This window comes from Macrobrachium rosenbergii, chromosome 21 (genome assembly GCF_040412425.1).
Source record: "Macrobrachium rosenbergii isolate ZJJX-2024 chromosome 21, ASM4041242v1, whole genome shotgun sequence".
NCBI lineage: Eukaryota > Metazoa > Arthropoda > Malacostraca > Decapoda > Palaemonidae > Macrobrachium > Macrobrachium rosenbergii.
Genome location: NC_089761.1, coordinates 40,550,696 through 40,565,816, shown reverse-complemented (window position 1 = coordinate 40,565,816; position 15,121 = coordinate 40,550,696). Strand labels below are relative to the sequence as shown.

General features: G+C 37.6%; 1 protein-coding gene across 1 annotated transcript in view; it reads right to left on the bottom strand.

Annotated features, from left to right (window-relative positions):
• Positions 1–14,854, bottom strand: part of LOC136849461 (GTPase activating protein homolog 4-like) — a 39,380-nt gene extending 24,526 nt beyond the window's left edge. Inside the window, exons 1-2 of the mRNA XM_067122811.1 lie at positions 14,809–14,854; positions 13,643–14,011 (exon numbers count right to left, since the gene is read on the bottom strand). Of these exons, the coding sequence (XP_066978912.1) occupies positions 13,643–14,011; positions 14,809–14,854 (415 nt within the window). The remainder of the gene's footprint in view (positions 1–13,642; positions 14,012–14,808) is intronic.
• Positions 14,855–15,121: the final 267 nt, after the last annotated feature.

The window sequence follows — 15,121 nt, the reverse complement described above, 5'->3', positions numbered from 1 at the left end:
TTGGGTTTTATTTGGTTCTGGACCGGCCTGCTGAAATCCAAGCGGATATACATGTGTGTGTGCATATATATATATATATATATATATATATATATATATATATATATATATATATATATATATATATATATATATATAAATATATATATATATATATATATATATATATATATATATATATATATATATGTATATGTATATATAGATAGATAGATAGATAGATAGATAAAAGACTTCACATTTTTAAGTGCGTCTTTCTTTATTTCAATCATTTATATGTTCGAAAGGAAAGTATAAAATAATGCTTCATTATCTATAGTTTTAGAGGACTGTATTAAAAATTATTTCTTATCCGTTCATCTAATTCTTCATAAACTCCTATATGAAAACAAGACTTTGGAATCGAAAGTTATTGTAATTTGAAAACTGATGTAACGATTTCATATCATACTCGGAAATAATTCAGTCGGCTGTTGATCGAGATAATTCGGTCTTTTAAAAGTGAATTCTTCATGGAATCTACTTTAAAAGTTAATTTTAAAAGTTAAATCAGTCATCCTTATAGCCTGTTGCCACTAGCCCTCAGCACCTAAGGCTTGTTGCTAGTTTCTGCAACGCCTACAAAAGCACCTTCTCCTGTCACCCGGGCTTTGGACCAGCCTGAGTGTATTAAGACGAATTTTAAAGAAGATGCCTGCTGTGGACATGAAGGCAGGCGTGCCTGTATGCAAGCAATCATGTCAGTTTTATGCATCGGGAAATTTTTAAGACGAATTATAGTAAATAAATTTGGAGAAAACATGATGGCAGTTTTGCTTGTTTGCAAGCAATCATGCGAATTTTAAGACAAATTTTAACGAATAAATCTGCAGGAGGCATGAAAGCAGTTATGCCTGTTTGGAAGCAGTCATGTGAATTTAATGTTTATGGATATTTTTCCTGATTTAATTATGAAATTGCCGATCTCGACTGTTTTATTGAAGAGCTGGAACGTCTGATTCCCGAGAGGAAGGCTTCGGAAGAGTGCCCTTGGAAACATTTAGCGAATAACATATTTCCTCCGGTCCCCGTAGGGGGATAGTGCCGTCAGTGCACCTCATGCTGTGTACTGTAGGCATTACTAAAGGTTCTTTGCAGCGTCCCTTCGGCCCCTAGCCGCAACCTCTTTCATTCCTTTTACTGTACCTCCATTCGTGGTATCTTTCTTCCATCTTACTTTCCACCCTCTCCTAACAAATATTTCATGGTGCAACTTGGAGGTTTTTCCTACAGTTACACCTTGCAGACCTACCTACTCTCAGTTTCCTCTCCAGCGCTGGTTGACCTCATAGATCCCAGTGCTTGGCCTTTGGCCTAAACTCTATATTCAATTCAGTTCAACTCCGGTAGCAGGCAGATTTGCGTTGCTGATTTTCTGTTATTGAACCTGGGAGTTTTCATGCGTCTGGTTGTCAGGAAGATTCAAATGCCAAGCGCGCGCGTGAACGCATGTATGTGTGAGAGAGAGAGAGAGAGAGAGAGAGAATAGTATATACTAACTTCAGATATGGAGCTTCTCTATTTACAAATGTGCAGGTTGGTTTTTCTAACGAAAATAACTTCTCTCTCTCTCTCTCTCTCTCTCTCTCTCTCTCTCTCTCTCTCTCTCTCTCTCTCTCTCTCTCTCTCCGTCGATTATAATTTATGTACAACGTATTAAGGTTTCTTAATGAGAATAATTATCCATATCCTTTTGTTGTGATATATTTACAATATTTTAGATGTGTAATCATCTCTCTCTCTCTCTCTCTCTCTCTCTCTCTCTCTCTCTATGTTCATTATGTGAATAGTGTTCTATAGTAAAATTCCATTCTTATTTTCCTACTTTTGATTAAGCCTATTGGATTTTCTTCTTGAAAAAAAAAATAGGACGAGAGGGGAAGAGAGGTATGGTATAAGCATTAAGTCGTGTAATCCATATTAGAGCGAGAAATTTTTTCCATACTGAAGTTCCGTGAGTCACGCAAAGCTCTCTCTCTCTCTCTCTCTCTCTCTCTCTCTCTCTCTCTCTCTCTCTCTCTCTCTCTCTGAGGTAAATCTTCTTTGTCATGCGTTACTCGTTTTCTTACTGTTTTTTTTTTTTTGCGTACAGTTTTATCATTATCCCCAAAGATTCTCTCTCTCTCTCTCTCTCTCTCTCAGATGCGACCTTGCTTCTGCCCTTGTTTTGTTATCTGGTCTCTCTCTCTCTCTCTCTCTCTCTCTCTCTCTCTCTCTCTCTCTCTCTCTCTCTCTCTCAGGTGCGACCTTGCTTCCGCTCTTGTTTTGTTATCTGGGTTCATTTCTCTCTCTCTCTCTCTCTCTCTCTCTCTCTCTCTCTCTCTCTCTCTCTCTCTCTCTCTCTCTCAACTTAAAACACGAAGCACGAGGATGTAGACCATTTCGATACATTCAGCATAGGCTCCAAAAGTCCTCATCACGTGAATCTTAATAAGCCCAGTAACAAGAAAATAATTAACTTATTCGCTGTTCGTTGCATAAAAAGAAGTGAAGAGTCTCTGCTGCTCCGCGTCTGAAGAGTAATTTGCATCTTATTGATTCTATCAATCATTTATCCGGCATGCTACATACCACAAGTTAAATTCCTGGCGAGAACCGCGACGAAGCGCAGTTTATCGAGGGAAAAATGTTAAACTCTTATAATTATTATTCTTTGTTCAATATGGCGGATTTAAGGTTTTCTGTGATTGTTGTGTGTGTGTTTGTGTGTCCGTAACCGCTTGATCTGCCTGTCATTATATTCATCTTAAGGGTGAGAGGGCAAGGTGTTGGTTTTTTTGAGAGAATGGGAGGTGTTTTCGCTCATCTGAGTTTCTACTTACTTGGGCAGTGAATTAGATACCTGGCAGTTACTCGACTTTTGGTGAATGGTGAGTCATACCTAGTTTGAGGAAGAGCATTGTTGAAACGTTAGGGTATCATTATATATGTATACAGTATATATATTATATGCAATATATATATATATATAATATATATATATATATATATATATATATATATATATATATATATATATATATATATGTGTGTGTGTGTGTGTGTGTGTATATATACCTAAGGAATTCCGTCCCGCTCAGGAATCGAAACAGGGACCTTCAACTGATGAGGCAGACGCCTTAAAGTGAATTCATAGAGCGTGCATCTGTTTGTAAAGGTTCGTGACTGGGTGTACATTAATGGAAATTTTCTACAAATATTCCCAAAATAATGAATGCAAGTTCTCGGCTGGCACCAGCCCCTGGCGCCAGTCCGTTGCTCTTCCGAGAAAACTAAATTAGGTTAAACATCGTTTGGAAAAACCATTCTTGCAAGATGTCACGTGTTCAGAAAGTATGCCTGGATCGTCGTGTGTAGATCGTGCTTGTGATAGGGTCAGATGTCTTGTGTAGATATCTTCTGGATGAACATTCCTACGTACCACCAGATTACAATAAAAACAGCAAAATTATTCGCTTTTGTTATATTTTCATTATAATCTGGTTGTATGTAGGACTGTTTACTGTTCATCCAACAAATACCTACACAATGTATTAACGAATTTCTTTGAAATTTTGTCGAGAGTCGGGTTACTGGCCTAGAACGAGTTGATTAGATTCTGAGGTGAATCCTGATCCTGGTGTAGATCCAATTTTGGTTTCTCTGAAATATTTTTCCAGCTTTAGGAAGTCATTCCAAGCCTCAAATCATCTCCTGATCCTGGTGATGATCCGTGATTCGTTTATTTAAAATATTTTTTAGCTCTATGAGTTACACCAAACGCCAGATCATCTCTTTGTTTATCACTTCTTCTTCTGTACTGAACTGTGACCTCAACCTTGTTGGTGCAATACACAGCTAACAAGGAATCAACTTGAGCAGTGAATAACGTTTCTGACAGAATTGATATATGACTCATACTCGAGATATAAATTACATATTAAGGCCATAGTAAAAAATAAATTATACCTTTTTCTAAATAAAATTGTGCCTAAACCACACTTTACTCTTATTAATACTTAACTTTCTAAACGATTCCCTACCATTGTTAGCTAGCTAATTGCCCTCATTCTTCTTCCACCCATCTTACCTATCAGCTAAAAAAAAAATTACATAAACTCCCCGCTTTTACAAACAACCGACAGACCACCTCTTCCCACATTCTCTCAGGAAATCAGCACCGTGCTCTCCAGTCACTGCCAAAGTTTTTGTCCCTCTGATGCCAAGGTTTTGGAATTCACTTCCTTCCTAGGTTTTCCCCGACTCATAATCCTCGTTTCCTTGAGAGGCAGGTCTCTTACTCACTTAATTCCTCATTCCTTTCTCGCACTGTTCCATTGACAAATACATAAACAAAACCGGGATTACTGGAAGCATCGGCCTAGAATTTTTTGAAAATCAGAAGACAGTCTTCGTCAGATAATTACTGAGCGGTTGCCTTGATTACTGACGAACTAATGATCACTGACCAACTCTCCTCATTAATGACTGACATTACAGATCACCCACGCTTTGATCTTTATGAAGTAAATTACCTTACGAAAAATTTCTTATGTAATTCTGCAGTGGTTCACAAACCTACACAATAGACGAATGTCTTGAATAATATTTTTGCAGATTCGGAACGTAGATTGGAGTTGCTCGTTGTCATCGGAGGCAGGGAATGTAGGATAGAGGAAGATTGGTGTCTGCATGCAACCGAGAGATTTCATTGTAATCCCCGAGTCTCGTAGTCTAACATTATCTCTCTCTCTCTCTCTCTCTCTCTCTCTCTCTCTCTCTCTCTCTCTCTCTCTCTCTCTCTCTCTCTCTCTCTCGGGCCAGTCGTTCTTTGTCATGCGTTACTCGCTTTCGTGCTGTTTGTTTTTCATTTAGTGTTATCACTGTCTCCAAAGATTCTCTCTCTCTCTCTCTCTCTCTCTCTCTCTCTCCAGTCTCTCTCTCGTTTTCTTCTGATTTTGTTCATGAGTTACTTGTTTTCTTACTTCTTTTGTTCATACTCTCTCTCTCTCTCTCTCTCTCTCTCTCTCTCTCTCTCTCTCTCTCTCTCTCTCTCTCTCTCTCTCTCTCTCTCTCTGGGGCAAATGGTTTTCCTTGTGCTTTGAGTTGCTTCTTATCTTCATTCGTGAGGCAAATGGTTTCTCTCTCTCTCTCTCTCTCTCTCTCTCTCTCTCTCTCTCTCTCTCTCTCTCTCTCTCTCTCTCTCTCTCTCAGTTCTGCGTCTTGTCTTGCCTGTGGGTGACAGCAATAGCCTTCCGGGAAAACCTGCCAAACTTTTGTTCGTGATTGAATGGAAATGAATCTCCAACTCACGTCAGTCAGTAGGCAGGACATCATATCATGGTTCGTGAATTGCGATTCACGAGTTCCGTTGAATTTGCAATCCTTGCCGTTGGAAAAAATGGAGATAATGTTTTATGTGTTCCGTACATTTATAAACAAGGTTTTTAATTTTTTATTTTTTAGGAAATTGTTTTACTTTTCTCGCAAGTCTGCGAATCAAAGATAAATTCTGTTTCATAATGTTTTGGAGTGGACTTACTTAAAATGTCTTGTATTTCCTCTAACATTTATAAGTAAGGCTTTCATTTTAGGAAAATGTTCTTCCTTTTCCTTGCAGTGTACGAATATAAGCTAAATTATGATTTTATAATGCGTTGGGACCACCCTCTGTTATGGGACAAACACACACGCATTATATATATATATATATATATATATATATATATATATATATATATATATATATATATATATATATATACATACATATACATATACATATATATATATACTTATACATATACATACATACATATAAATACATACACTTCGTTTTTCACTGGTCACAGGGACCTTTTCTATCGAGGAATGTATGTGTTTGTGTTCAGTATCCGGTCGAGAGCTGATAGGTCTCTCTCTCTCTCTCTCTCTCTCTCTCTCTCTCTCTCTCTCTCAGGTCGATGCCTTGTAAGATGTATTTAACCTTATTTTGCCGTTTACGATCAATATGGGTGTTGGCTGTGAATACTAACCTTATTGACTGGTTATGGTGGTCGAGGGAATCATTTTTCGTCTGTACAGTTTCTGTTGACTTCCTGTTTTCCAAAATTGTGTTGTTATTATGTTTTGATTATTCTGCGAACATTTAATGTTGCTTTTTGGAGTTTCAGGCAAAGTGTTTATTTCTTTTAATAATTCTCTCAATATAATAAAATAGACTTCATTATACCAGAATGTATCTGTCACTAGTTAGAAAGATATCGAAGCCGAGGTCTTTCTCCAACCTCATCTGTATTAGGTCCTCTCTCTCTCTCTCTCTCTCTCTCTCTCTCTCTAAATAATAGGATTTATTATATGAGGATTAATGTCAATAGATAGAAAGGTATTCGTGATCTCTCTCTCTCTCTCTCTCTCTCTCTCTCTCTCTCTCTCTCTCTCTCTCTCTCTCTAATCATCTAAATAATAGGATTTATTATATAAGGATTAATGTCAATAGATAGAAAGGTATTGAAACCGTGATCTCTCTCTCTCCCTCTCTCTCTCTCTCTCTCTCTCTCTCTCTCTCTCTCTCTCTCTCTCTCTCTCTCTCTCTCTCTCTCTCTCTCTCTCTCTCTCTCTTAAAAATAATAAATAGGCCTCATTATATTAGAATATATCGGTCACTGAGTAGAAAGACAATTAAAACTAGATCTCTCTCTCTCTCTCTCTCTCTCTCTCTCTCTCTCTCTCTCTCTCTCTCTCTCTCTCTCTCTCTCTCTCTCTCTCTCTCTCTCTCTCTCCCGTGCTTCCAGATTTTATCTCGAACTTTACGAAAATCTAAAACCAAGTTGTGTCTGGAGTTGGGAAAGTTAGCCCAGATATTTTATAGTCACGGTCGTTTGAATGAATCTGTGACCCAGTTTAGCAGAGGATAAAACCTATTGAAAGAAGAAGAGAGAAAAGTTTTCTCTCTCTCTCTCTCTCTCTCTCTCTCTCTCTCTCTCTCTCTCTCTCTCTCTCTCTCTCTCTCTCTCTCTCTCTCTCTCTGAAAAATTTTTTATCTTTTGCTCTCTCTGGAAACACTTCCCCCATCCCTCTCTCTGAAAAACTTTTATCTCTTGCTCTCTCTGGAAACACTCCCCCTTCTCTCTCTCTCTCTCTCTCTCTCTCTCTGGAACTCTCTCTCTCTCTATCTCTGGAAACTCTCTCTCTCTCTCTCTCTCTCTCTCTCTCTCTCTCTCTCTCTCTCTCTCTCTCTCTCTCTCTCTCTCTCTCTCTCCGAAAAACTTTTTATCTCTTGCTGTCTGGAAACACTCCCCTTCTCTCTCTCTCTCTCTCTCTCTCTCTCTCTCTCTCTCTCTCTCTCTCTCTCTCTCTCGGGAACCAGAATGAATTTATCTAGTCGTTCCAGATCTAAACTCCACATACCTACTGGATGCCAAACCAGGTCCCTCTCGCTTTCGTGCCGTATTTAAATGACGGAAGGGCGAATCCATCACGGGATGCCAATAGCAATAACAATATTATTGGGAGGGTTTTCGCCCATTGCTGACGGCCTCTCGTGATGGGGTGATGGACTGGACTTGGGCTGTTGGACTCCTGGGACAGATATCGTGCGGGACGAACGAGAGGGCGACTCGAGATGGCTTTGGCTATGAGAACATTTCTTATGTGTGTGTGTTTATATATTATATATAATATATATATATATATATATATATATATATATATATATGTATGTATGTATGTATGTATGTATCCAGTATATATATATATATATATATATATATATATATATATATATATATATATATATATATATAAGACATTATATACATATATTTACATATACATACATATATTTATATAGATATTTATATAGACACATATATATAAATATATGTATATATATATATATATATATAAGTGGATATAGATAGAGATAGATATATATATAGATATATAGATATATATATATATATAGATAGAGAGAGAGAGGAGAGAGAGAGAGAGAGAAGAATTTCAACAAATTACGAGTATATTGGGATGTGGTCGCTAGTCGTCCTTCTCTTAACTTGACTGCGACCTCCCACAGTCAGTTAATAGCCAGGTAAATAACTGATTGCCTAAGTCTACAGGCGAATGCTGGGGTATGACGTAGCAAGGCTTCAGTGCTTTTCCCATCCTGGGATTTGAACCCGTGCCATTTTTGACCAAGGATTTTCCGATAGATTTGACCCTTTCTTCACAGTTCTTAAATCCTATCGATATCAAATCTGGAAGATCATCAGAGATGTCATAAGTAACTTATGGATAAGAAGAGATATTCTCTTGTATTCAGTATTAAACGAAGCAGTTTTTTAAAATTTCATTTTATCATTATTATTATTGAGAAATTTATACATAAATGTATAGGTTATATCCTTGAAATCGTTCACTCACTTAAAACCATTCATAAATAAGTTGACAAGAAATACCCCTTATCCACTCCATCTTACTCCCTGTCCTTTTTTTATTTCTTTCTATTCCTACTCCTCCAGTCCTCGAGTTCCCCCATCCAGGAGGACGTTACCCGGCGTTGCATTCCCGAGAATGGAAAGGCGATGTCTGGGATATATTTTATGTGGATATTTCAGGATATCACCAACAGAGGCAACAGTCGAGTATGCGACTTCACATTCTTGACGTCACGGCTTCCGGGGTCTCTGTCTCTCTCTCCGTCCCCGTAAAAGTATCAGGAATGATGTCGGGAATTCCAGGGAAATAGGGAAAGCATCAGGAGTGATGTCGGGAATTTCCGGGAAAGTTTCAGGATTGATGTCGGGGATTCCCGGGAAATTGCGAAAGTATCAGGAGTGATGTCGGGGATTCCCGGGAAATTGGGAAAGTATCAGGAATGATGTCGGGGATTCCCGAGAAATTGGGAAGGCATCAGGAGTGATGTCGGGAAATTGGGAAAGTTTCAGGAGTGATGTTAGGAATTTCAGGGAAATCGGGAAAGTGACAACATGATGTTTGGAATCCCAGGGAAATTTGGAAAGTTTCAGGAATGATGTAGAGAATTCCCGTGAAATTGGGAAAGTATCAGGAATGATGTCGGGAATTCCCTGGAAATTGGGAAAATATCAGGAATGATGTCGGGGATTCCCTGAGAAATTGGGAAAATATCAGGAATGATGTCGGAAATTTTCTGGAAATTGGGAAAGTATCAGGGATGATGTCGGGAATTCCCTGGAAATTGGGAAAATATCAGGATTGATGTCGGGAATTCCCTGGAAATCGGGAAAGTATCAGGAATGATGTCGGGCAATTGGGAAAGTTTCAGGAATGATGTCGGGAATTCCCGGAAAATTGGGAAAGTATCAGGAATGTTGTCAGGAATTCCTGGGAAATCGGAAAGGCTCACTTTCTTCAGACTCGAGACCTTTCGGGGGGAAGATTTTGAGTCGTTCGAGGGGCCTTAGTTGATAGATTATCGAATTATCAGTGTTTCATAAATTTCTTTTCAAACAATTTTAAGAAAATTTTAAGATTAATAATAAAAACAGCAATAATCATAAGATTGTCGTAAAATCTGCTGTGACACTTTGAAAGCAAATCCTCCTGCGTTGTTTCATAAATTTCTTTTCAAAAATTTTAAGAGAATTTAAAAAACAATAAAAACATCAGTGGCCGTTAAATTGCCGCATTCCCTAATCTGACACTGAAAGCAAATCCTCTTGCGACCGGTTTCCAAATCCTAGAGGATTTTGAAAACCCAGGAGTGAAACCTTCCTCCTCCTCCTCCTCCTCCTCCTCCTCCTCCTCCTCCTCCTCCTCCTCCTCCCTTTTTCTTTTCTGACAGTTTGAAAGCAAATCTTCATGCGACCGGTTTCCAAATCCCAGAGGATTTTGAAAACCCAGGAGTGAAACCTTCCTCCTCCTCCTCCTCCTCCTCCTCCTCCTCCTCCTCCTCCTCCTCCTCCTCCTCCTCCTTTGTCCTCCTCCTCCTCCTCCTCTTTGTTTTTCATCCGACTGAGATGATGATGCTGAGAAAGCTGAACCAGACACGAGACCACAATGGCGTGAATTTCTCTCGGACTGACGTGTTGTTTTTCGTTGTTTTTTGTGTTCCTCGCTCAGGAAGTTGCTGCGTTGTTTTCACCTCGGTTTGTTTTCTTTGTGCTGGTTTCTCCAGTGCCAGAATCACGCGGATGTTGTTTAGAATGTTTAATAAAAGACGTGTGTCTTTATACACATATGTATATAGATGATGTCTTTATACATATGTATGTATATATATATATATATATCTGTATATATATATGTTATACACACACACACACACACACACACACACACACACACACACACACATATATATATATATATATATATATATATATATATATATATATATATATATATATATATATATATATATGCCTGTGCCTGGAAAGAATTTATCGCATTTTCAGTCACAAAAACTCCCAAGATTAATTTCTATTTTCCTGAACAAAAACTTCCTTCATCTTTCCAGATACGAAAGATTTCATCAATTCCAAAATAAAACATCCAAATTTTCTAGATTTTAAGTCGTTCCTTTCTTCAGGAGTTAAACGTTTCTCCATTTATTCGTCATATGTCGTTCCACCCTCACCAGATTCGGTTTAAAATTCCATCGAGTAATCTTTTATTTCCTTGAGCGATTGCATAAAATATGTATCACTTAAATAAAGACTTGGTGGACTTTTTTTGTCAGTCTTTTCTTAAAGTCTCGGTTTCCCTTGTCGTTATGCAATGATTTTTTTGTTTGTTGTTGTCATTATGTTAATATTACATTTTCTTCTTGTTATTTGTATTCCATTTCCTTCTTGTTATTTATTTACCACCTGATTTATTTTCGAGTGTCATGCACCTCAAGGAAATATTTCGAACCCCGTAGTTTTGTCTTATTATTATTATTATTATTATTATTATTATTATTATTATTATTATTATTATTATTTTTATTATTATTATGCAACCGCCAACATGGACAAACATTTGCTAAATTCAGTGCTTGTATGTAATAATTATGAAAGCAAATCTTATTCAGGAAATGAAAATCTGTACAAAGCGAATGAAAATGTTGTTAATTTTTATTCCTTTATTTTAAGCAGATAAAGAATAAGCAAGTAAAAAATGCGCCGAAGTTTCTTCGGCACAATCGAGTTTTCTGTACAGCCGCTACAGCCTATAATCAAGGCCACCGACAATAGATCTATGTTTCGCTGGTCTTGATATAATGCTGTATGAGCCGCGGCCCATGAATCTTTAACCACGGCCTGTTGGTGGCCTATCCTATATCGTTAACAAAAGCACGATTATGGCTAACTTTAACCTTAAATATAATCAAAACTACTGAGCCTAGAAGGCTGCAATTTGGTATGTTTGATGATTGGAGGGTGGTTGATCAACATACCAGTTTGCAGTCCTCTAACCTCAGTAGTTTTTAAGGTCTGAGAGCGGACAGAAAAGTGCGGACGGACAGACAAAGCCGGCACAACAGTTTTCTTTTACAGAATACTAAAAGTAAGGCTTTCTGTTGAGTAATCACGTAGATAACTACTCTTATGGAAAATCTGCACAAAGCGAATAATAATATCATCATTCACTTACATCCCTTTTTCCTTCTAAGCAGATTAAAAAAAAAAACAAAAATAAGGCTTTCTGTAGACACTGAAACCGACGCATTCAGCTGAAGAATGGTCGAGAGGAGATCAAGATTGATGAGCCTTTTGTTTATTTTCTCTCCCAATCCCGATGTAGATTTATGACTTGGGAGGAAGAGGGATTGGGCAGATTAACGGAAGTGAGATTCTAATGCCCTTTTAGGGAAAAGATTGTCTGGGCGAGATACGGCCAGATGGGTGTTCTTGGGGGAGGAGTTTTGCGTCCTAAATCATTTGTTTTTTTTACAGTATTTTATGTTATTGTTTTATTTCTGTTTATTATTAATTATAGTATTTTATGTTATATTTTCATAAAGTGGTAAAGAATTGTATTTAAATGATTTAGCTTCATGGGGGAGGAGTTTTACTTTCTAAATGATTTTTTTTCCCTCAGTATTTTATGTTATTTGTTAATTATTATTTTTTATGTTATTGTACTTTCATTGAAGTCGTAAAGAATTGTTTTTAAATGATTTAGCTTCATGGGTGAGGAGTTTTACTTTCTAAATTATTTTTTTCCCTCAGTATTTTATGTTATTTGTTAATTATAGTTTTTTATGTTATTGTACTTTCATTGAAGTCGTAAAGAATTGTTTTTAAATGATTTAGCTTCTTGGGGGAGGAGTTTTACTTCCTAAGTGATTTTTTTTCTCACAGTATTGTATGTTATTGTTTTATTCCTGTTAATTATAGTATTTTATGTTGTCCTATTTCCATTAAAGTGGTAAAGAATTGTATTTAAATGGTTTACCTTAAGTTGTTAGTTTTATTAACTTCTCCTGCTACTTCTGAAACTACTACTGCTGAACAGCGCTGCCTTCACCCCCTAGCTGCAACCCCTTCGTTCCTTGTACTGTACCTCCTTTCATATTCTCTTTCTTCTATCTTACTTTCCATCCTCTCCTAACAATTGATTCATAGTGCAACTGCGAGGTTTTCCTCTTGTTACACCTTTCAGACCTTTCACTGTCAATTTCCATTTCAGCGCTGAATGACCTCATAGGTCCCAGTGCTTGGCCTTTGGCTCAGATGTCTCTCAAGTGAACAGCGCTGCTGTAATTTTTTTTTTTCATTAAAGTGGTAACGTATTATGTTTAAGCGATTAACTTCTAGATGTTGTCATTAACTGCTCCTGCTATTCTGGAACTGTTACTGTTAAGCAGTACTGCTTATGCTTATCTCAGATTTATCCTTGATTTTTGGTAGGTCTGATCTCGAGAGCATATCTCTAAGTTGAGATCTTCACATACTGCAAAGGACAGTTACTATTATTTTTTACCTTCCAGTTTTATCATCATATTTTTAATAATAATGTAACCCAATGTGTCTTCAATCATTGCTTTTACCGGTGCAAATTCCTCACAGATAAATAAATATATAAATATATTGCTTCTAACTTTGATGGTAGACATCAGTTTAGATAAGTCAAGAAATAGAATGATTCCTTTGGACTTACTTGGGAGAAGTCACAGTTTAAACTGCCAGTTCTCTTTCCAGGGAATTAAGCATTTCTTGTTAATATGGCAAATTCTTATTTATTCCGTTTTCCGTAGCTTTATATATATATATATATATATATATATATATATATATATATATATATATATATATATACACACACTTTTTTGTTACTACTTTTCCCCGTAACAACAAATAAGTATCCCCATATAAATACATTGTGAACTTCGTGGGAAGAAAAGCTCAGATGTTGTGAGACTTAAATCGTAAACATTTTGAGATTTGCCAGAGATTGCGTCATCGTCTTACGAGAATGTTTTGTTAATTAATTCACAAAATCAGAAACTGCTTTAGTAAGTTTGTTAGATTAAATAGCCCATAATTAATTTGGTTTTAAGGTATGCTAGTGGTACAAGAAGTTAACAAGAAAAAAAAGAAAGGAGAGGGGGAGGAATTTAAGCATGTGGGCAATTCCACTCGATTGGGGGAACCTTGATTGGTCAGGGTAAATGGAATGGAAAAGCTTATTGGAGAGGGGAGGTGGGAAAGAGGTTGGTCTGATTGAGGGAAGGGGGAGGAGGAGGTGGAGGAGAAGGAAAAGAGGTTGAGGGAAGGATGAGGGGAAAGAGGTTGGTTTGCTTGAGGGAAGGTTGAGGAGGAGGAGGAGAAGGAAAAGAAGTTGAGGGAAGGAGGAGGGGAAAGAGGTTGGTCTGATTGAGGGAAGGTTGAGGAGGAGGAGGAGAAGGAAAAGAAGTTGAGGGAAGGAGGAGGGGAAAGAGGTTGGTTTGCTAGAGGGAAGGTTGAGGAGGAGGAGGAGAAGGAAAAGAAGTTGAGGGAAGGAGGAGGGGAAAGAGGTTGGTCTGATTGAGGGAAGGGGGAAGGGAGGGGGAGGTTGTGGAAGAGTAGACGCATTCTTCGCCGGTTGCCGTCGTTCCTCCTTCGTCATCGGAGTGTCTGTCACACGCACACACACACACACACACACAGCAACTCTGTGGTGACATCACCGCCTCATGACTAACACTTTCTGATCAATATCTCACTCTCGCAGCCTCAACAACTTCACTGGGCTGTCTATATTGTTAGCGAAACCGTCGACAGGTACACCAGTCGTGTGTCTATATACATATGTATATATATCTTGGAAGGGACATATTGATTCACTGAGATCCTGCCTTTTTGTTCATGGTGGTAAAGTCATTAGGACATTGAAATTGAGGCTGGTTGATTAAACTGTGAGAGTGAAAGATATATATATATATATATATATATATATATATATATATATATATATATATATATATATATATATATATATATATATATATATATATATCCTATGCACAGTAACATTCTTGAAATTCACAAATATTAAGCCACAGATATTGTTAAATATCCAGTTCACTATACTTCTGATATTAAACAGTATTTGTTATATATATAATATACATACACAAACACACATATATACATTGATATATATATTCAAGTGGTCGTCTTTACGTAGACATGTGTACATTGCCCCCGGTAAATGAATTATGCATGGCATAACTCCACAGAGAGAGTGTGTGTGTGTGTGTGTGTGTGTGTGTGTCTGGCAGCAGTGTGCTTAATATAACAACTCGAGTCACACACATTTCGCCGAGGCTGCACATACCTGATTTGTACAAGCCGCGGCGAAGGGCTGCCTCGAGTGACGTCATCGGTGACATTTTCCCGAGCGAAGTGAAGCTTTGTCCGATACGAACAAGTCTCCTTCGGGTTATTGTGTCCAGAAGTGTTTATGGTTAGGTAGGAGGGTTGGTGAGAGAGAGAGAGAGAGAGAGAGAGAGAAAAGCGTCATCTCCTATGCACAAGGTTTCATACTGACGTTCATTGGATCGAACAGCACTCGGAGAATCGTCTTTTAATTGATTGAGTGGTTATTCAAAATTGGCGTAACAGCTTCCCAGGCTGTCGAAGACGAAATT